Source organism: Mesoplodon densirostris, chromosome 5 (assembly GCF_025265405.1).
Source record: "Mesoplodon densirostris isolate mMesDen1 chromosome 5, mMesDen1 primary haplotype, whole genome shotgun sequence".
In the NCBI taxonomy this organism is placed as follows: Eukaryota; Metazoa; Chordata; class Mammalia; order Artiodactyla; family Ziphiidae; genus Mesoplodon; species Mesoplodon densirostris.
In genome coordinates, this window is record NC_082665.1 from 56,178,419 (window position 1) to 56,201,289 (window position 22,871).

Consider the following 22,871-nt stretch of genomic DNA (forward strand, 5'->3'; position numbering starts at 1 on the left):
CAGCCAGTTATAAATATATACTGTTAGCCATTATACTTTTAGTCAGTATAGAGCTTATGAAAAGAATGAACAATATTTTTCTCCATAGACATTTAACTTTTTATTTTGAGATAATTTTAGATGCAGAGAGGCTGCAAAAATACAACTTTGTACAATACAAAAGTACAGAGAGGTCCTGGTGTACCCTTCAGGCAGTTTCCCTCAATAGTTATATCTACATAACAATATATTATCAAAACCAGGAAGTTGACATTGGTACAGTGGGTATTGTGTCAGGGGTCTCCAACCCCCATGTTCAGAAGGACTCATGGAACTCAGTATATAGTTGTACTCATGCTGAGATTTATTGCAATTATATAGTAAAGATACACACCCAGACTATAATGGTCAAAACATAACGTAGGCAGAGTCTAGAGGAATCCATCTTCAGGCTTCCCTATGTTTTCTCCCTTCCGTGAGGGGTTACACAGAGTACATTCCTTCCTTCCCTCCTTCGCAACAAAAATGCAGGTAGGTGTGTGTGTGTGTGTGTGTGTGTGTGTGTGTGTGTGTGTGTGTGTGTGTGTTGTTAGTTAGTTACTTAGTTACTTAGTTACTTAGTTATATTTCTGCCCAGGGAAGTCCATTAGAGAATCAGTGCTCAAGATTTTTATTGGGCGTTGGTCATGTAGGCACCCTCTGCCTAACATGTATCAAAAATCCCCAGAAGAAACTTCCTGGTGTTCAGCATAAATCACATAGTTGGCACAAACAGTCTAGGAACAGTGAGACACCCCTGTCAGAGAACAGTGGGAACACTCTTGAAATCCAGATTTACAGATACCAGCCGAGGGTCAGCCTTGCAAGCAGACCTTTCTAAGGATAGCATTCTCAGGTCAGCTGTGATAAATTTTTTATGCACAGGTGTGTATAGTTCTGTCCCATTTTATTGCAAGTGTATATGTTTGTAACCACTACTGGAATCAGGATAAAAGAACTATTTCATCACCATGAAAATCTCTTATGCTACCCCTTTATAGTCACATGCACCGTTTACCCTCCTCACTCTCCCTAACCCCTAATCTATTCTCCATCTCTAATTTGGCATAGACCATTTTCAAATGAAGGAAATATTTGTGTTTTAATTTTTCATTAAATAAGTGATAAGCTTTATGTTCATACTGTTATAACAAAACCCACATGTGGACAATAAAAGACTTTGATTTAAGAGATCATTGTATTTTTTAAGCTGGATGGTAGTATTTGTTATTATCTAAAGTGTTCCTATACAAAAATATCATGAGAGAAAAGAGAATTTTTTGGAAAGTTTTAGTATAACAAATCTTGATGGCATTTGCTTTCATTTTCTTTGATCAAACTCTGATGTTTTATTTTGAGATTATTGACTGTCTTCTGGGGCAAACTATTAAATACATCTAAAATGAATTCTCTGTAGTGATTATTAGATGATTGACAATATAATGATAATTTAAACTATTTTTAATAGTTATTAAATAGGCCTAGGATATTTAATTAAGCTTTCTACACTAAAAAGTAGCATAGTCTAAATAATCAACTAAAGTATATTTTATCTTTTTAGGCACATCAGATTAATATTGGTTATTATTTGACATTACTATTTTTGTATGGAGTAGCAGTCACTGAAAGAGGAAAGAAAGAGGTATGTAGCATGTGTTATTTGCACATTATAAATCTCTTCACATACACTGACTTCATTTTAACAAATTAAAGTATTGATTTTTGACATTCTCTAAAAATTGAAACCACTCTGACTTTTCTGTTGTATATTGAAAATGTAAAGTAATTATGCTAGAGACTATATTGTGAAACTAAAAATATTGGTAGGGGAAACTTAATGTTAGCTTATAACTTTATTTTATTTATCTTTGAAATACTTATCACTTATATAAAACAGAAAATTGTTTAGCTTCTTTCACTTATATAATAAATTTTAATCCATTTTTTAGTATAGTTTAATCTCTCTGGTCTTTATCTTACCCTCTTTGTAAAATATGAATTTTACCTCAAATTCTTTATCAAATAAAGTGAAGTGCAAAAGTAAAAATCTAGGAGGTAAGTAGGTGATTTCTAAGGGTGCTTACAAATTTAAATTCTCTTTTTCTTATTTTTAATGATTTCTCAATTGCAGCCTTGATATCTCTTTTCCTTTTTGTATTCCTAAATTTGTACTCTCTACTTGGTTTCATAAATAAATAAATCTGACTTGTTAATTAGGTGAAGTAGAATTTATAAGCACCAAACTGAAAACATTTCCACTTTAAATAATTTCACATAATGCTAATTATTTAGTGTGATGTGCTAGAGAATATTTTAAAATGAGGCCATGCAACATTTTTTTTCCCAGGGAGACCAGGGCTACTGTGCCTGTTTTAATAATGATAACTAAAACATTTATTAGAACTGATTCTGTAGATTACTTCTAAACCCATATTGCTTATGATCAAGGTGGTCATTCCTCAAAAGAGACTATATGTGTGGTCAAAAAGTCACTTATTTCCTATTTGAAAAACTAGGAAGATTTGTGCTCTAATTAGAATGAAAAATTAGGAAGAATTATAAAGAACTATGTTCCCATAGTCATCAGAAGAGCCCTTATTTTGGCTAGTAATATTTGTCAGTTTTAGATATAAAGGTTGTTTTAATATTCACTTTGAAACACTGGTTAAAGATCTTTAGTTCTTTTGTAAATAACTAAAGCACTGAGTACATTATTTATGGGATTATATACAGAGATGTATTAGAGATATGAATAAATGACTGGATCAATATTAAAGCTGCCCTAACTTCTCCAGTTTGGGAAATAACTGTTTATTGTAAAAGGAAAAAAATGATTTTTACATCAGCCAAACCTAGCTTTATGTTGCTACAGGATTGTATAGAAGCTGAGAATAAATTTCTGGTGATGAAGATGGTGATCCAAGAAAATGAAATTTGTGAAAACTTTATGTCTTTAGTTTATTTTGGACGTGGTTTACTTCGATGTGCTCAGAAGAGGTAAGGATTTTAATTAATGGGTAGATCTTGCCTATCAACTTTTAGCATTATGTAATGGGAATAAAGTTAGTACAGTATACCAGGGATCATGACATTTGTGCTCTACTGATTCTTTTCTCCATCACTGATTCTATAGATAATTTCTTTAATGTACTTGAGAATATTAAGTATCAAACTTAACAGGCCATGGCAATGAAAGGTGGTATAGCATAGGCATTAGGAGCATAGGCTTTGGAGTCTGATAGGCCTGGGTTCAAATACATTTTCTACCACTTATCTAATATATGACTCTAGGAAATTTAATGTTGCTAAGCCTTATCTTTGGAACTAATAATAGTGCCCACCTCATAAAGTGATTAACAGTGCCCAGGACACAAAAATGCTATTCTTAATAGATAATTAATGATTGTAGTTATTAATGTTATCACCACTTGGAATAGGTATTTAAGTTATAAATGAGCTTATAACTCATTGAAAGGGTCCAAATTCTGAGTCTGGAAGTATTGGGTATTACACACTTAGTGAAATTGTACAGGAGAATGTTTATAGACCATCTGTTCACTTCCCATATGTAGATCCCTAGCCATTTATAGCATCATTCATTCATTTTATTTGCTAAACATTTATCCTATTTTAGAGACTGCTATAGGTGTTGGGGATAAAATGGTTTACAAAATAGATAGTTCCTGTCCTCGTGTAACTGACAGTATAGTGAACGTTATAGACCTTAATCAAATAATCAGTTATATAAATAATCAATTATGAAATGTGATAAAGTGCTATGAAGGAAAATATAATGAAAAATTAGTCTTTATTGGAATCCCAATGTCTTTCTGGGATTCAGAAGTCTCCTTGAGGAAATAATGTTTGGCTGGGATCTGAAGGGTGAATTAGGCAAAATTTACTTATGCAAATCCTTATGAAGGATTACTGCTGGGCCCAACCATTGAATGCCTAAAAGCATCACTTATATGGTAATTCCTTGATTCTTTGTAAGGCTGATCTTCTATCCTCTGGCATGCCTGGTTTTTACTGTCCAGAAGATGTCCCACTTCCTGTTTGTTAGCATGGTGTCATCAATGTAGTTGGCCAGTGTGATGTTTTGCAGAATGTCAGGATGATCAGAATCCCCTTAGTCTATATTGTGGAGAGAATTAACATAGCTCTAAGACAAGACAGAGAATCTGTACTGCTGTCCTTTCCTCAGATATGTGAACTACTCTTTATTTTCCTTATTGATGGGCATTGGAAAGAAATCAATTTCCCAAATAATTGACACTAGAAAGCCCAGTCGCCTGGCAGCATCATTTACTTTCATCCCTGGCCTATAGAGAACAGCCACCACTGAGCTGCTCAAAGACACTGATGTCCTTCTCACTCTGTATTTCTTATTACATTAATGGATGGAATGTCTTCTGAGCCTTTCTGGGGAACATTGTCTAGTGATGGATTCTATGGTCTTATGCAGTAAGTCCATTCTAACATCTTTACCTCCCTGAGCTTTCTTTAATACTCTGCCAAGAAATTTTCAACATTTCCACCTCAATTACTAGAGGCCATTGTGGTTTCCAAGCTTCAAGTAGCCTTCTCAGCAGCATGTTAGGACTGGCTTCAGGTGTCCTTGCTAGGAAAGTAAATGCTGAATTATGGAAGAGTTGCCCCATATCAATATATATTTCCCTATCAAGGTATATATTTGACCATTGGTTCAGCACTCTTAAGATCCACTCCCAGACATGTTCCTGCCAGTACATAGTAGTCAAGTTCTCCAATGCTTACGGTGAATAAACTTTTTCTTCCTCTGTTTTCCCACTTGGGCTTTGCTTATACTTGATCCTAGATTTTTTTTGTCTGTAGGCAATGAGTAGATACAAGAGAGGATTTTGAAAAGGAAGAGTATCATCTTTTGAGACATGTACCTCAGATCATATTTTTGCATGGTCTACTTGTTCCCTATTAGAGTCCTGATAGTACAGTAGTTCTGTTGAGGCTATGCTTTTGGTTTTTGCTGTTGTTCTACTCTTGTGATTAAATACTGGGCCTCATCTTCAGCATGGTCTGCCTTTATGTTTAGAGTTGGTCAAGGTTTTTGAAATGTTACCAAAGTGGCCTTTTAACTTTCACAGAGTATCCTTAGTTGATTAGTAGTAGTCCTGTTGAGGCTGTGTATTTGGTTTCTTTTGCAGTTTGTTCCACTTTGTGATTAAATCTGGGCCTGATTTTCAGCACAGTTTATCTTTATGTCTGTAGGAGATGAGGGTCTCTTTAAATGGTGCCCTCAGAGGCCTCTGTCTTTCATTGTGTCCGGAGACCTGTGCCATTTTCTTTCTTCAAGGCTTCCAAGACAGTAAAAAAAAAGCTAACCAACTCTACAGTCCCTTTAATTATCATGGCCCCCATAATGCTCAAGCTTGAGCTACTATATAATCTACTGCCTCCCCTTCCACATGTATTTCATCCCAATCTACCACAGGTGAGAGTCCTAGTGTTTGTATTTCTATAGCATGCCAGAGGTTATCACCATCCTACTTACCACAAAAAAAAAAAAAAAAGAGTTGCTTGTTGTCTAATTGGTAACTGTCTACTTACAGAGTCCTGTTCAAACTAACCCTATTTTAAAATGCCTTGCAGATATAATGCAGGACTGCTAGAATTTCATAAAAGCTTACAAGAAACAGGAGATACAGATGATGATTGGTTTGACATAGATCCTATGGAAGATGAAGATTTACCTACAACTTTTAAAGTAAGAAATTATTTAAGAATAACGTTTCATCTGTGGCTAATCAGAATCATCTTTGATAAACTGCAGTTTATGTTAACTATGTCATTCTACAGCAAACACATTCTTTTGTTGGGCATTAGCTTTTTGTATGAGAAACAACCTTGATTCCATTATCTAGTGCAGAATGTTAGTATGATTCAACAAGTAGAGAGAAATGAGGTAGATGTGTTAGCATTTCCAAATAACAAGATTAAAAGCTGTACTAGTTCAGTACTTCACATGGCTACAGCTAAATGTAATAGTTAACTTCTTTTTTCTAACTATATTTACCATTATTTTGCTGTGGATTTAAATTTTAAAAGTACTAAATGCTTACATCAAAAAACTTGAAAAATATAAAAATATCAACGATAAAAGTAAAATTCATCCATATATTTCTTCAAATGGAGAAACCATTGTTAGTATTTTCATTTATATTTTTCCATACACACATGTATAAACACTCTTTACCTTTTATTTTCAGTAAATTGGTGTGATGTTATACACATTGATTTATAGTATGAAAATATATATTATTGTGAATTTCCCATCAAGTAGATCATTATATAGTATAATTTTTTCATAGTCCATCTTAAACTGTGCTTTTAATTTGCTTAACCAATTCCCTGCTATTGAAGATTTAGTTTATCCTAAACATTCTAGTTTTTCACTATTATGGAAAGTGATCTTTTTGTATTTCTCACATCATTCCCTTAGTATAAATTTCTAAAGGTGGAATTGTGAAGTGTTTATACACTTATACAGTTATTCATGTATGTTTCCACATTTCCTCCCAGAAAGTGTGTAACCAGTTTATATTCTTAAGACAGACTATGAGAGTTTCCATTTCCCCACACCCTCTGGATATTTTTTACCTTTTGGGTAATTTTTACTCATCTGATAAGCCACGTTGGTCACTTTTTATTTGTTTAATATGAAAATAGCTACACTCGGCTTCTTTTGGTCAGCGTTTGAATGACATACCTTCTTCCAAACTTTTACTTTAAACCTTTCTGGATCCTTATATTTTAGCTGACTTTAAGGCCAAATGCATTCCTCAAAATAAAGAGGGATGTTTAATAAAAATAAAAAATTCAGTTTTCTAGGAAGCTATAACAACTCAAAGTTTGTATATACCTAATAATACAGCCTCAAAATACCTGGGACAAAAACTGGTAGAACTAGGCCTCCTGTGCCGGCGGGCCGGCGGGCCGGCCGAGCGAATGGGCGGGCGCGCGGGGGGCGCGCGGGGGGCGCGGGGGGCGCGGGGGACACGCCGGGGGCGGGGGGAGTTACAGTTCCGGTTCTTTGTGCAGTTGCAGCAGCGGCTCTGGGAAAGATGGCGGCCCGAGCGGGTTTTCAGTCTGTGGCTCAGAGCGGCGGCGCCGGAGCCTCAGGAGGGTGGGGCGCGGTAGCTGCCATGGGTCCGGGCGGGACTCTGGGGCCTCTGGGGCCTCTGGTGCGAATGGGCCCGGCGCCGGGTCAAGGGCTGTACCGCTCCCCAATGCCTGGAGTGGCCTATCTGAGACCAGGTATGCTACCAGGCAGCCGAATGACACCTCAGGGACCTTCCATGGGACCCCCTGGCTATGGGGGGAACCCTTCAGTCCGACCTGGCCTGGCCAAGTCAGTGATGGACCAGTCCCGCAAGAGACCTGCGCCTCAGCAGATCCAGCAGGTCCAGCAGCAGGCGGTCCAAAATCGGAACCACAATGCAAAGAAAAAGAAGATGGCTGACAAAATTCTACCTCAAAGGATTCGTGAACTGGTACCAGAATCCCAGGCCTATATGGATCTCTTGGCTTTTGAAAGGAAACTGGACCAGAGTATCATGAGGAAACGGCTAGATATCCAGGAGGCCGTGAAACATCCCATCAAGCAAAAACGGAAGCTGCGAATTTTCATTTCTAACACTTTCAATCCGGCTAAGTCAGATGGGGGAGGGACGGGGGCTTCCTGGGAGCTTCGGATAGAAGGACGGCTCCTGAAGGATTCAGCCTTGTCTAAATATGCCACCAAACAAAAGAGGAAGTTCTCTTCTTTTTTTAAGTCCTTGGTGATCGAACTGGACAAAGACCTGTATGGGCCAGATAACCATCTGGTGGAATGGCACAGGACCGCCACTACCCAGGAGACAGATGGCTTCCAGGTGAAGCGGCCAGGAGACGTGAATATACGGTGTACTATCCTGCTGATGCTGGATTACCAGCCTCCTCAGTTTAAATTAGACCCTCGTCTGGCTCGGCTGCTGGGCATCCACACCCAGACCCGTCCAGTGATCATTAAAGCACTGTGGCAATATATTAAGACACATAAGCTCCAGGACCCACATGAGCGGGAGTTTGTCATCTGTGACAAGTACCTCCAGCAGATCTTTGAGTCTCAACGTTTGAAGTTTTCAGAGATCCCCCAACGGCTCCACGCCTTGCTTATGCCACCAGAGCCCATCATCATTAATTATGTCATCAGTGTTGACCCGAATGATCAGAAAAAGACAGCTTGTTATGACATTGATGTGGAAGTGGATGATACCTTGAAGACCCAGATGAATTCTTTTCTGCTGTCTACTGCCAGCCAGCAGGAGATTGCTACTCTAGACAACAAGATCCATGAGACCATAGAAACTATCAATCAGCTGAAGACCCAGCGAGAGTCCATGCTGAGCTTCGCCAGAGACCCTCAGGGTTTCATCAATGACTGGCTTCAGTCCCAGTGCCGGGACCTCAAGACCATGACTGATGTGGTGGGTAACCCAGAGGAAGAGCGCCGAGCTGAGTTCTACTTCCAGCCTTGGGCACAGGAGGCCGTGTGCCGATACTTTTACTCCAAGGTGCAACAGAGACGACAAGAATTAGAGCAAGCCCGTTGGTTCTAGGACAACACCAGGATGAAGAGGGTCTCACTTGATACCTGTTACCCTCTTCTCCCACCCCATCCCTTCCTACCCCCAGCTTCCCTTTGCCCCACAAAGTTCCCATGTGCCTGTACCCTCCTCTGGTCTGCATAGGACCTCTAGATAGTATTAGAGAACCCGTAGTGGTAATCAGTGCATTGAATGGATTGGGCCTAAGGCCAAGTGGTCTTCAAGGGGACCAGCTACACTGATCCTGCCCTTCAGAGACCCAGGAGTTGGGAGCTTTAGCCCCTTCTCTGAGACTCAGGCCTGGGGGCACTCTATAAGCTAGTTGATCTTGGCTTTCCTGATAACAGAATCCAGTTTCCTTCCCTCCCTCCACAGGTTTGGAGCAAACTGTCCCTTCACTTGTTGCCCTCTAGCACTAAAGGAATCCTGGTTCTTGGGCTCCACTGAGCCCCAGGTCAGTCTGCAGCCCTCTGGATTGGCCTGCTATCTCAGTGCTTCACTTACTCCCTCATAGGGGGTCCACATCAGTATTGGAGTTTGTTCTCTTAGTATTGCTCCCTCTCACCACACTGCCTGTAGCTGCTTTTTAGGATTCCCTCCTATTTGTCCTAACCCAGGGCATTTGAGTGGGGGAATCTTGCCTTTCCCTGTCAGAGCCCCAAGGGCCCTCACCTAGGGTACTGTCATTGCCAGCAGAGGCTGTTCCTTCCTGCTGTTGCTTGAAGGTGTGACTCATTCATTCATTCCACCCTGCCTCCCCCATCCTTTCATGGAGAAACAGGCCTAAAATCAAACGGGTAAAAGCCCTGGGCCATCCCTGTCTTCCTGTCCCTTGTCTTCCCAGTTGACACCCACTGGTGACTTCTAGGGCACTGAGGAGTGAAAGCGCCTAGGGCTGGAGAATAGCTCTGAGTTGGGTTTGTGACTCTTCCCTCTCCCTGCCTCACAGGATTGTGACTCCCCAGCCCCTGCCCTCAAAAGCTTCAGACCCCTCAGGTAGCAGCAGGACCTTGTGATCTTGGCCCCTTGCAACTGAGGTGGTTTTGCATCTTTCCAGGAGAGCCTCAAATTCTTCCAGGTTGTATCATCCCTGAGTTAGCATATCCCAGGCTCGCAGACTCAACACAGCAGGGTGGGAGACACCTGGGCACAGAGGGGGAATCCCATTCAGCATGGGCTCTAAACCGGCAGAACTGACAAAGCCCCTGCTTCCCCACCCCCTCCTCAGGCTTCTGCGAGCACATCCCCCAACCCTGTATCCCTGACTGTCCCACACTGGGGACAGCAGAACTTTCTCCCTGTCTTCCCCTTCCTGTCATTATCCCACTCCTCCCTTGAAAGGTTCTCCCCAGAGTGACACTGGACAGACAACCTCTGTCCCTGGGGCTGGAACCATGAGAAGGAAGCTCAGCACTCCTACACAGTGTCCCTGAAGATAACTGTTTTTATTAACTGAATTCTTACGTTTTTTTCATGGACCAAAATTTTTTTTGTACTGTCCCCTTATCGATGTCACCCAGTTTTAATAAAAGAATCTTCTGAAAAAAAAAAACAACAAAACTGGTAGATCTAAAAGGAGAAATAGAAGACTTCCCAGTCAGAGTGGAATATTTTAGTGTACCTCTCTCAGTAATCAATAGAATAAGCAGGCAGTCTTTGGTGTTGGCCAGGATAATCATATGACTTTTAACTTTGACCTAATAAAGTAGTAATTTTATACATTTTTGAAAAATATTGAATTTCTGTGTTTACCTGGAGCAGCCCCTACCTGGTCTTGGTTGTTTTTCTTCTTTTCCTTCTCCTTTTAAAATATTTTTATTTCTTATCCAAACTTTCTTATTTTTATTTTATGCAAAGTAATACATGTATGCAGTTTGTCAAGTAATATTAAAAGGCTTAAAAATTAACGGTCTGTGGTTTATCATCTCTAATTGTAGTTCCGGACTATGGGTAACTTCTTCCAACCCTCTAGGTATTTTCCTTTGATATTTTCCTGTATTTTTATTATTTTTATTTTTTATTTTATTTTATTTTTTTTTTGTGGTACACGGGCCTCTCACTGTTGTGGCCTCTCCCATTGTGGAGCACAGGCTCCGGACGCGCAGGCTCAGCGGCCATGGCTCACGGGCCCAGCCACTCCGCAGCATGTGGGATCCTCCCGGACCGGGGCATGAACCCGTGTCCCCTGCATCGGCAGGCGGACTCTCAACCACTGCGCCACCAGGGAAGCCCTTTACCTGTATTTTTAAAAGCTATACTGCTATTTTAAAAATTTCTCCATCTTAGATATTATCTTTTGACTTCCCACTGTGGAAGAGGAGGGTTTAGTAGCTTCCTTATACATCTCCTTCACATAACACACTTCACTTCCCCATCCTACTAATAGTTATAAGTTTTTATTAAATTGGCCTTAGGGCTTCCCTTTACTCTATTACTGGGAATACCCTCACCCCTTTCCTTTGTAGATCCTCTATTTCTTGGATCTCAAGTTTTCCTCTTTCTAGGTATAATCCCTTGTTTTGGTGGTGCAACTCATCCAGCAGCTTCCTGGAAAAGGGTACTTGCTTGGGAGATAAATTTTTTGAGCTCTTTCAAGTCTCAAAATAATTTATTCTTTGTACACTTTACTTATATATTACCTGGGCATAAAATTGTTAGTTGAAAATCATTTTCCTTAAATTTTTAAAATTGTGTTTCTGTTATCTTCTAACTTCCAACAGTAGTATTTTTGAGAAATTTGATGTTCTGATTATCAATCTTTTGTTATAACCTTTTTTTTTCTGGGAATTTTTAGGCTATTCTGTATATTCCTAGTGTTCTGAACTTATGTTTTTTGGTTCTGGGACATTTTCTTTTTTTATTTATTTGATGATTTCTTCTTCATTTTCTCTTTTCTTTTTGAAATGTCTTTTATTCACATACTTGACATCCTGGACTGAATTTCTGGTTTTCTTATTTCTTTGCTAATTTTTATTTTTTGTCTTTTCTTTTTTAAATATTTATTTATTTATTTGGCTGTGCCTGGTCTTCCACGGCATGTGGGATCTTTAGTTGTGGCATGTGGGATCTAGTTCCCAGACCAGGGATCAAACCAGGGCCCCCTGCATTGGGAGCATGGAGTCTTAACCACTGAACCACCATGGAAGTCCCTAATTTTTTGTCTTTTTGTTCTACTTTATAGGATATTTTCTTAACTTCATCTTTTTTTGCATAGAGCTAATATTCAGCCAGTATACACTAGTGCTATCATATTAGTTCTTTTTTTTTTTTTTTTTTTTTTTTTTGCGGTACGCGGGCCTCTCACTGTTGTGGCCTCTCCCGTTGCGGAGCACAGTCTCCGGACGCGCAGGCTCAGCAGCCATGGCTCATGGGCCTAGCCACTCCATGGCATGTGGGATCTTCCTGGACCGGGGCACGAACCCGTGTCCCCTGCATTGACAGGTGGACTCAACCACTGTGCCACCAGGGAAGCCCCATATTAGTTCTTATAATGTTAAAATATTTCCATACTGCTTGGAAAATAGTGGCTGCTTCAAAAATAGTTGGGTAACCAGCCACCATTCCAAATGCCCTGGACTCTTCTCCAGCCCTCTCTCTCCATACTTCTTAAGTTAAAATCCAATAGCTAAAGGTTTAATGTCCAATAGAGCAGAGGGCTTCCATTGTTGTGCTCTGGCTCTAGGCCAGCATGTTCTTAATCTGTTATAAGTGGTGCCTATGCCTGTCAGCCCACCAAAAGTCCTACTTCTCAAACACTGTGATTAGTTTTTCTTTAAGACAACTTAGAGGGCTGGCCTGTACCCCTTTATCTGGCACTGAGGAGTTTCAGGTGAGTACCACCAGAGGCCTGCGCTGCCCCAGTTGCTCCTATCCTCATGTGTCTCCTTAGATGAATTCACCCTGTTGGGGGGAAGACTGTACTCCTACTAGAGTTGCTGGCACCCTAGCAGGGGAGTGTCCCTTCATATTGTTACTATTTTCAGCATTACCCTTGTTTCAATCCTTCTATTGAATTTTTGATTTCAATGATTATTTCAGCTATCATCTACCAAGAGTTTTCTTGTTGTTATGAATGTTACTTTTTTTCAAAAATAAAATAATATCCTGTCCTTTTATCATGAATTTTAGAGGTAAATGTTAAAGGTAATGTTAGCTAGATCATGTAAGTCTTTATAAACCAAGTAAGGAGCTCAGACTGTATCTTGAGGGTCATGTGAAACCCCTCAAAACTTTTAAACAGTGGGGTGTTATAATCAAATTATAGTAAAATATGACTTATAGAATTTAGGACTTTGAAGAGTTTCTGTATTTACAGTAAAGGAGGAGTTCAGAAAGTAAAAAAAATATTAATAAAATAGTTACAAATTGTAGTTAGTGTTCTAAAGAAAAACAAGGGACTGGGACAGAGAAGATAGAGAACACACAGACATACACTTGTATACCTGCATATATCCGTATTTGTCTATATGTATATATGCATAAATGTGTATGTGTATCTATGTGTAGTGGTTAGGAAAGGCCTATCTGGGAGATGATATTTTAAGTCGGAAGCAGAAGGTTGAGGATGGAACTAGCTCTGTAAAGAGTTGGATAAGAGCATTCTAGGTAAGCAGAATTGAATGTGGAAAGGCCCTCAGGCCTTGAAGGGCAAATTTGAGGAACTGAAAATATAAAATCGTGAATTTTATAGTGAGTGAGGCTAGAGATGAATGTGAAGAGATGGACCAGAGATGGCTAGGTGTACTGGGTTCAGATTCTGCAGGTTCTGTAGGACCTTGCAGTCAGTCTTGGTAAGGGTTCTGGATTTTGTTTTAGGTAGTGGGAAGCCATTGAAGAGTTTTAAGCAAGGAACTGACAATGATCTTTCGGTTTTTTTTTGCAGAGAGTGCTTTGAACACAGTAGGCAAGGAAGAGGTGGACCAGTTAGGCAGTTGTTATAGTCAGTAATGTAGGTGAGACATAGAGTGGTAGCAATGGATAGAGAATTAGAAAAATTTGCAGCATGTTCTGGGAGAAGACTCAACAGTACTTGCTAATATATTGCATGTAAAGGGTGATGGAATAATTATACAATGGATGACTTCAAGACTACTGGCTTGAACCTAAATAGATTGTGGTAGATGAAATTGATGTAAGTCCCATGAGGACTAAGTATTAACCTGCTAAGTTCACCGCTGTATCCTTAACATCCCTTAACATTCATAACAACCTGGCCCATAACAGGCACTCAGTAAATATTTATTGAATGAGTGAATATCAGTGACTGAGGCAGAAGATGAGGAGTAAGGAACAAGGAACAGATTTTGGTAGGAGACTCAACAGATCAATATTGAACTATTAAGTGTCAGATTTGTGAAACCACAGTAGTTATATACCTACTATGAGTCCTATCCCTTTGTTTTCAGCATCTCCACTTGACTATTGGTTATCCTCACAGGATATACTACTTTCATATTGATAGGTCCTTGAATGCTGCTTCTTTATTTCTCTCTTAATACTTAAAATTCTCTAGTCAACTTGGTCAAAACATTTTTATTTCTCATAAAATTCTGAATGCCATTAAACAAATGTTATGAATGATGACTTGATTTGTAAAATAGTCTGTAGAGGTTTATTTTATCATGTCTTATACCCTCAATATATATGGGTATGTCCCTCTAAGGGACAGCATTAAGGACCTGTTTAACTTAGACTTGATAACGTGTTTCACAAACCTTTAACTAGCATTTTAAAATATGGAAATTGCATTCCAAGTTGTAACTCTGAACACTGGAAACATACTTCTGTACCCTGCCTCTGCCCCTTCTGGCTGAGCAGCCTGTTGCACCACTACAGTAGTTCCACTGCCAACATGGTGTCTTGGGGGCCAGTTCTAGCAAGGACTCTCTTGGGTTTCCAATGATTTGTGGTCTCTCTGTATTTATATCAGAGCAAGTAATTCTTGTTAGGAACATGCTAGGTGTTATGAGTTAGAATGAAGAGTAGACATACAGCTTTGAACATAGACTTTTGTCCTTTCTCCATGTTTGTATTCAATAAGAAGTGTAGTATTTCTTATTTAGGGCCTTTCTATGTATTGTTTACTTTGAATGAGGGAAATAGGTTCTATGACTATTTTAAAAAAATATATACAACACCTTCAAAAAAGGATATGAAATGGACATATAACTTAAGGTAAGATAAGTGTTGTAGTCTTTTTATTACTGATTCATGAGATTTATTTTTATTTTAAAAATTTAGGACCTTCTTAACAATTTCATCAGGACAACTGAGGGTAATATAATGAAGCAGACCATTTGCAGTTATCTAGATTGTGAGCGATCTTGTGAAGCTGACATTTTAAAGAACACCAATTATAAGGTACTATAATTACCAATTAACTGAGTATTTTAAAAATGTGATTATAAAGTTAAACTTAGATAAAAATTATTATATTATCATGCATCAAAATATTGGTTATTTTTTTTTTTAGTTTCTTCTTTATAACAAAGTGAATCAGTCATACATATACATCTGTTCCCACATCCCTTCCCTCTTGCGTCTCCCTCCCTCCCACCCTCCCTATCCCACCCCTCCAGGCGGTCACAAAGCACCGAGCTGATCTCCCTGTGCTATGCAGCTGCTTCCCACTATCTACTACCTTACGTTTGGTAGTGTATATATGTCCATGCCTGTCTTTCGCTTTGTCACAGCTTACCCTTCCCCCTCCACATATCCTCAAGTCCATTCTCAGTAGGTCTGTGTCTTTATTCCTGTTTTACCCCTAGGTTCTTCATGACATTTTTTTTTCTTAAATTCCATATATATGTGTTAGCATACGGTATTTGTCTTTCTCTTTCTGACTTACTTCACTCTGTATGACAGACTCTAGGTCTATCCACCTCATTACAAATAGCTCAGTTTTGTTTCTTTTTATGGCTGAGTAATATTCCATTGTATATATGTGCCACATCTTTATCCATTCATCCGATGATGGACACTTAGGTTGTTTCCATCTCCAGGCTATTGTGAATAGGGCTGCAATGAACATTTTGGTACATGTCTCTTTTTGAATTATGGTTTTCTCAGGGTATATGCCTAGTAGTGGGATTGCTGGGTCATATGGTAGTTCTATTTTTCGTTTTTTAAGGAACCTCCATACTGTTCTCCATAGCGGCTGTACCAATTCACATTCCCACCAGCAGTGCAAGAGTGTTCCCTTTTCTCCACACCCTCGCCAGCATTTATTGTTTCTAGATTTCTTGATGCTGGCCATTCTGACTGGTGTGAGATGATATCTCATTGTAGTTTTGATTTGCATTTCTCTAATGATTAATGATGTTGAGCATTCTTTCATGTGTTTGTTGGCAGTCTGTATATCTTCTTTGGAGAAATGCCTATTTAAGTCTTCTGCCCATTTTTGGATTCGGTTGTTTGTTTTTTTGCTATTGAGCTGCATGAGCTGCTTATAAATTTTGGAGATTAATCCTTTGTCAGTTGCTTCATTTGCAAATATTTTCTCCCATTCTGAGGGTTGTCTTTTGGTCTTGTGTATGGTTTCCTTTGCTGTGCAAAAGCTTTTAAGTTTCATTAGGTCCCATTTGTTTATCTTTGTTTTTATTTCCATTTCTCTAGGAGGTGGGTCCAAAAGGATCTTGCTGTGATTTATGTCATAGAGTGTTCTGCCTATGTTTTCCTCTAAGAGTTTGATAGTGTATGGCCTTACATTTAGGTCTTTAATCCATTTTGAGCTTATTTTTGTGTATGGTGTTAGGGAATGATCTAATCTCATACTTTTACATGTCCCTGTCCAGTTTTCCCAGCACCACTTATTGAAGAGGCTGTCCTTTCTCCACTGTACATTCCTGCCTCCTTTATCAAAGATAAGTTGACCATATGTGCGTGGGTTTATCTCTGTGCTTTCTATCCTGTTCCATTGATCTATCTTTCTGTTTTTGTGCCAGTACCACACTGTCTTGATTACTGTAGCTTTGTAGTATAGTCTGAAGTCAGGGAGCCTGATTCCTCCAAAATATTGTTTAAAAAGCACTTAGTTTAATTACAGTGATAATGCAGTTGAGAAGTTGTTTGAATGTCTCAGAGCTTATATTCATTGTGATCAGGAAATATTTATATCCTTTGAGTCAGTAAAAGAATGAATTGGCTTTGCTAGGGTTTTTGTAATATTCACAAGTTTCTGAAGTTATAATAAATATTCTTGTAATCATATAATGGAAATTATCTAAAATATTCTTTATAGTTAGAAATGTTACAGGTTGAGAATATTAGCATTTTACTAAGGAGAAAGGTTGTCACTCCTCAAGAATTAAGTTACTAAGTAAGGATCATTATTTCTTCTATGGGTCTTGGGTGGGACACACACACACATAACCAGCCTTGATTTGAAGAAATTCAACAATCAAAGTACTTGAAGTCTAGTTCTCCCTGGATCTATCAGAATAAGACTGTGGAAAATCACAAGATAGGCTGAGATGTGATCATCAGTGTAAATCTGACTACTTCTACAAGATTGGAAATCTGAGTTGAAAAGCATGATGTATAGAGCAAATGGCATAGATGGGAAGGAGGAGAAAGCCAAGATCTATTCATTAGGGTAAGATGGGTATTGGGAAGTGTAGGCCTGGTGAAGTGCAGTGCTCAGGGCAGGTCAGGGTCAGTCCTGGTTTCAGTGACATGGTGATATGGTCCTGTGGTTTCCCAGGGAGGCATCAGGGTTCCAGTCAAATGGATAGCATGTAGCAGCAGGAAGTCTTGGCCACAAAATTTAGATTTTTGTCATCTAAGCAGTGTACCTATTTAAAGGAAGCAGGAGTGTGGTTCCCAGGGAGGGCACACTAGGAAAGACAAGAAATCTATACCTTGGGATAATGCAGTAGCTCAGGAGCCATTTCTCACTAAGATAGCAATCTAAGGTCTGGTGATTGATGACAAAGAAGTTTTGGGGAATAATGGTATGGAATTAGGGCTGAAAGAAAAGAGAAATGTAAAAGTTGAGGTGAAGTGGGGCAGACAACATGTTCATCTACAAAGATCACTCACCAAGTTTCTGATATTTTGTTTTATACAGCATGTGGAAAATATTACGTTAACTTACTCAACTTATTGCCTATTTTTTTGTCTTTAGTGATGTAAAAATGACTTGTATAGTTCTTTGATTACCAGTGATCTGTTGATAAATTTTCAATGCCATCTAAAGCTCATCTAGTTATAGAATAATTTAAAAAATGACTTAAGGTGGTATTTTCTATATCTACATGGATTATTATTTGTTATCAGCAACTTTTATTCTTTTCCAGGGATTTTTTCAGTTAATGTGCAGTAAAAGCTGTTGTGTTTACTTCCATAAAATTTGTTGGAAAAAGTTCAAGAATTTAAAATATCCAGGTGAAAATGATCAGGTATTATGCTTATTCTTCCTTAAAAACTTTACTACAGCATATCCTCCTCTACTCTTTCCTCTATTTTCCCTCTTTCCTCTTCATTTCTTCCTGATCACATCCTTCCTCCTCTTTTTTTCTCCCTTCATTTTTTTTTCCTATTCTCTCTGATGCTTTTCTCCTCACTATTTGTTCATCATCACCATTTATTAAACAGGTCTTTGTAGGAAATACTCTGCTAGTTGCTTTGCTTATTGACTTCTATTAATTTGTTCCCTGCCCTTTAGAAGTTTATACTCTTAAGAATAGAAATATTGTTACGTATATTCACATAAAGGACATAAATAGAATCACTTAATAAAAAAAAGGAGGGCCTCCCTGGTGGCGCAAGTGGTTGAGAGTCCGCCTGCCGATGCAGGGGATACGGGTTCGTGCCCCGGTCTGGGAGGATCCCATATGCCGCGGAGCGGCTGGGCCCGTGAGCCGTGGCCGCTGAGCCTGCGCGTCCGGAGCCTGCGCGTCCGGAGCCTGTGCTCCGCGACGGGGGAGGCCACAGCAGTGAGAGGCCCGCATACCGCAAAAGGAAAAAAAAAAAAAAAAAAAAAAAAAAGGAAAACTATATAATTTTAAGGATAGTTGCTATTTTAAGGGTAGAGAACAGTGATAAATTTATAGTCTTCAAAACTATACTTGTAGAATTGGGAATTCCCTGGCAGTCCAGTGGTTAGGGCTTGGCACTTTCACTGCCGGGGCCAGCATTAAATCCCTGATCAGGGAACTAAGATCCCTCAAGCCATGCAGCACGGCCAAACAAACAAACAAACAAAACAGCAAAAAACAAAACAAAACAACCCAAAATATATTTGTATTATTTATATTTGCCTAAAGTCATATAACTAAATTGAATTCTTTGCCTCTAAAATTAAAGTAGAAATCGAAAGCCCAGTTCTATATTAATTACTCTTTAATGAGGTAATGGCCATAAGTTGGGTCTATAATGTTTGGTTCTAAAGTGTTTACATTGTGCAAACAGTAGAAAACACTTATAAAGGAATTGTGATGGAATAGAAAGAGCACTGTATATGAAGTTGAGAGTTCCGAGTTCAAGTCCAGATTGAGCCACTTACTAGTTTTCTTTGCACTAGGCTGAAACTCATTTTTCTAAGCCATAGAGTGTGAATAGTAAATACCTACTTTATAAATTTATGAGGATTAACAGGTAAAACAGATAAACTTGCATTGTACATCGTAAAAATCATTATATAAAGCATTATTCTTCATTTTTTAAGCAGTGTGTAAATGCTTTTCACTTTCTTTGATTATTAGGGCAATCCATTTTGCTCAACTTTAGAAAGATGTAAAAGAAAACTAAGTAACTTAACCAGAGGAAATAACAAGGTCAGAATCAGAAAAAGGACTCAAATTCGTTTTCCCTGGAATCCTCATATATCTAATAGAAATTCAGTATTCCTTTTTGCACTTACTTAATTAGTATATTTTACTTGAAGTTGCTTTTATTGGGGGCAGCAAATACATTTTAGTTTGTAATATAACTATTTGAAGATTTTGAAGTAGAAATGATGAGAGAGAAAAGTGTAGTCATAAATTTTAAATAGGAAATCCATTGGTATAAGAAATGGGCTATCTTTGAACAGCTAACTCTCAAATGTTTATTCACATCTTTTTTACTGTCTAGCAACATCTGCCTCTAACTTTATTTAAATATAATCAGTCTTGCACATCAGTGGTTTTTTTCTATTTTTATTGTTTGTATTATTTTTTCTATTGATAACTTATTGTTTTTTTTTTCTATTGATAACTTTAGAGTTTTAGTGGGAAAAAGTGTTTGAAGGAAGGATGTACAGGTGACATGGTAAGGATGCTTCAATGTGAGGTACCTGGAATTGTCAAAATTTTGGTGAGTATCTTTCTCTTATTTTTTTGCTTTCCTTCACTGGAATGATGTTTTTGACTTCAAACAGATTTGGGAATTGTAGTGATAGTATTCTAGCTATATTCTCTTTGATGGGACTAAGCTCTCTAATCTTTTTATTGCATTGATTTCTCCAAAGTAGTATTTAAGTGGTACTTAAGAATAAGAAAATTTTAAAAATAAAGACACACACACATACACACACAGAAACAGAAACAGACAAAGCAGGCCATGGCTGTAGCAATGAGGAAAGTCATTATCATGAACAAAGGATGATAATCTAATTCTGTTCCACCTATGGTTAAAAATAATATTAGATTTTCTGAACCCTTTTTTAGTCTCTAAGCATCTTCCTATAAAAATACCTATAGAACATCTCATAGAGTTGCTGTTACATAAAATGCACTTAAATGGTATCCATTTTATTTTTTTAATTAATGAAATATCTTGTTGAATTTTCAGTTAATTAGTAAACAGACCAAAATTATAAATAGGAATATATATATATATATATATATATATATATATATTAATGTTTAGTATGGTCGTCTTGTATTTTAGATTTGACATTTAAATCCTATAGTGATAAAAAGTAGAACTAGTTTTTAAGACCAACTCTAGTTTGTTATTTGATTAAGATTGTTTATAGCTTGTTTCTTCTGTTTTATTTGTTTTATATTCACTATAGCTTTGTTCTCATTGTTTTCTTTCAAATATTAAGGCTAAAAAGTAACATTAAAGAATTTCGAAAATTGAACTACTTTAGGGCTATTTTTTTTTCATCACTTGCAGTTTGAAGTTGTGAGAAAGGATGAATATATAACCATTGAAAATTTAGGAGCAAGGTAAGCTTGAAATTAAATATTCTGCTTTTTTTTGAGCATGTATGTATTTTTCAGTAGCTTCTTTCTTCTGTTTTCTGTTACTTTCTGGAGCTCCATTAAACTTAAAGACAGCATCAGTTGTGTGAAAAAATTGTATTTAATTGACATTTTTCTACCCCTTTGCCCCCCACTTTGTAGACTTTTAAATTCTAAAGCAGGAAAGTAGAAATGTGAATACTTTCCCCTTATGTATGAAAAGAATCCTTCCCTGAAAACCAAACGTATTTTTCTTAAAGTTATTTAAATTAGATTGTTATGATATAAAAACTTTCTCCTAGCTTTCAAAACTCATTCAAGCCTCCAGGCTTGTCTGACAATTAGAATCATCCTGTTTCTTAGATGAGAAAGCTGTATTGCAGAGGAATATATAAGTTGGAATTCATAGAGGTGTAGACTGTTGCTATTGAAATTAGAAATTTCAATATAAAACTTATCCTAATCCATTGATTCTCTTTTCTTCTGTTTAAAATGTCTACCATTTTTAAATCTACCAGGGTTATTACATTGATATCTAAGTCTTCCCTATGAGCTAATGAAACCCAAATCTTTATCTCTGCTGTAGATCTCACTCTTAAAAATCTAGGTCTGTCTACCTGCATGCTAAAGATTTCCATTTTTATTTTTCAAAAAGATCTATAGTTCAGTATGCCCACAGCTAGACTCACAATATTTCTTCCCAGTTACAGTTGCTCTGTAACTTTTTTTAGGTCCAATCAATTCAACTTCTTAAATATATTGTACATGCCTCCTTACTTCTGTCCCTGTGCTTCCACTAAGCTAAAGTTATTTCTTTGATTTTTTTAAACATCTTTATTGGAGCATAATTGCTTTACAGTGTTGTTAGTTGCTACTGTATAACAAAGTGAATCAGCTATATGTATACATATATCCCCATATCTCCTCCTTCTTTTATTTGGAATTCTGAAACAGCTTCTAAACCCATCTTTTTGTCTCCAGTCTTACCTTTCTTCAGTCTGACTGTTCAAGTCTATTGAACAGTCTGTTCAGCCATCAAAATCACTTTTCTAAAAAAAAATGGAAATATTTCACTTCTCTGCTTGAAAATCTTTCAGAGGCTTCTCATTGCTCTCAGTTAAGTTCAGGCTCGTTAGCTTGGCTCTTTAGTCACCTTGGTCCCTGCTGTACTCACTAGTGTCATCTCTTGTCATTCTTTTTTTTACTATATATACACCAACTATACTGAGCTTCTTTTAGTTCTTAAGTGTGCCATCTGTTTTACCTCTAGGACTTCCCTAGAATATGCCACTCCTTTGGCTTTGCCTGCTTAAAACTTCCAGAAAATCATTTTTACTTTGCATTAGGTGTTTCAATCACATATTCCCTTCACTTCTCCTATTAAAACATTTACTAAGTTCTGTTACACTTTCTAGGCTCTCTTCTCCATTTGACTATAGCCTCCTTGAGGGCAAGAACTTTAACTTGCTTACTGCTATATTCCCAGTACATAACCTAATGCCTGGCATATAGCTGGTACCCAATAAATACATGACAGATGTAGAGATTCTAACTTCCATTATTCTACAATTAGTATGTTACTTTTGTTTGACAGGCGAATTAACTTATTTGGAGATGAACTGCGAACCTGTTTTCCTTGGATGGTGGTTCCAGTCTCAATTCAGAACTTCAGCCTTTAGCTGAGCTACTTTGAGTCTGTTCCACACATATGGTCCAGCAGTCAGTCAGAGATGTGGCCGGAAAAACTTGGGGGATCTCTTCTCTGACTTTCCTTTCTGGGATTCCCCCACACTCTTCAGCAGCCATGGTTCCGTGGCTTCAATTTTCTGGTTCCTTCAGCCAAGGAGACCTTTGTTTTCTACCATGGTATACTTAGCCTCAGGCTCAAAGCTCTAAAATTGGTGAACTTAATTTCATACATTCCTCTTCTCTTCTCCTCGAGCATATACCCCCTACAGCAGAGTTGGTTTGTTTCTCTGCTCTCTGTGCCTTCAAGTAGTTGCTTTTTGTAATTTGCCTAAGTTTTATAGTTATTTTCTGTGGGAAACCCTCTGATAAT

General features: G+C 37.9%; 2 protein-coding genes across 7 annotated transcripts in view; both read left to right on the forward strand.

Annotated features, from left to right (window-relative positions):
- The window catches only part of DZIP3 (DAZ interacting zinc finger protein 3), a 121,663-nt gene that overhangs the window by 28,950 nt on the left and 69,842 nt on the right, over positions 1-22,871 (forward strand). For all 6 annotated transcript variants that reach the window (XR_009532570.1, XR_009532568.1, XR_009532569.1 and 3 more), the window contains exons 6-12: positions 1,580-1,660; positions 2,891-3,015; positions 5,647-5,761; positions 14,883-15,002; positions 17,939-18,040; positions 19,845-19,937; positions 20,745-20,797. Coding sequence is in view for 3 of the 6 variants with exons in the window: in XM_060098763.1 (XP_059954746.1) it covers positions 1,580-1,660; positions 2,891-3,015; positions 5,647-5,761; positions 14,883-15,002; positions 17,939-18,040; positions 19,845-19,937; positions 20,745-20,797 (689 nt within the window). In the remaining 3 variants the exon portion in view is untranslated. The remainder of the gene's footprint in view (positions 1-1,579; positions 1,661-2,890; positions 3,016-5,646; positions 5,762-14,882; positions 15,003-17,938; positions 18,041-19,844; positions 19,938-20,744; positions 20,798-22,871) is intronic.
- Positions 7,104-8,654, forward strand: LOC132491020 (SWI/SNF-related matrix-associated actin-dependent regulator of chromatin subfamily D member 1-like). Its single transcript, XM_060099836.1, has one exon. It carries the CDS (start codon positions 7,119-7,121, stop codon positions 8,652-8,654), a length of 1,536 nt encoding a protein of 511 aa, XP_059955819.1. The 5' UTR covers positions 7,104-7,118.

Excerpts from the sequence above, each read along its gene's own strand:
- LOC132491020 (XM_060099836.1), top strand. The coding sequence starts at position 7,119 with ATGGCGGCCCGAGCGGGTTTTCAGTCTGTGGCTCAGAGCGGCGGCGCC.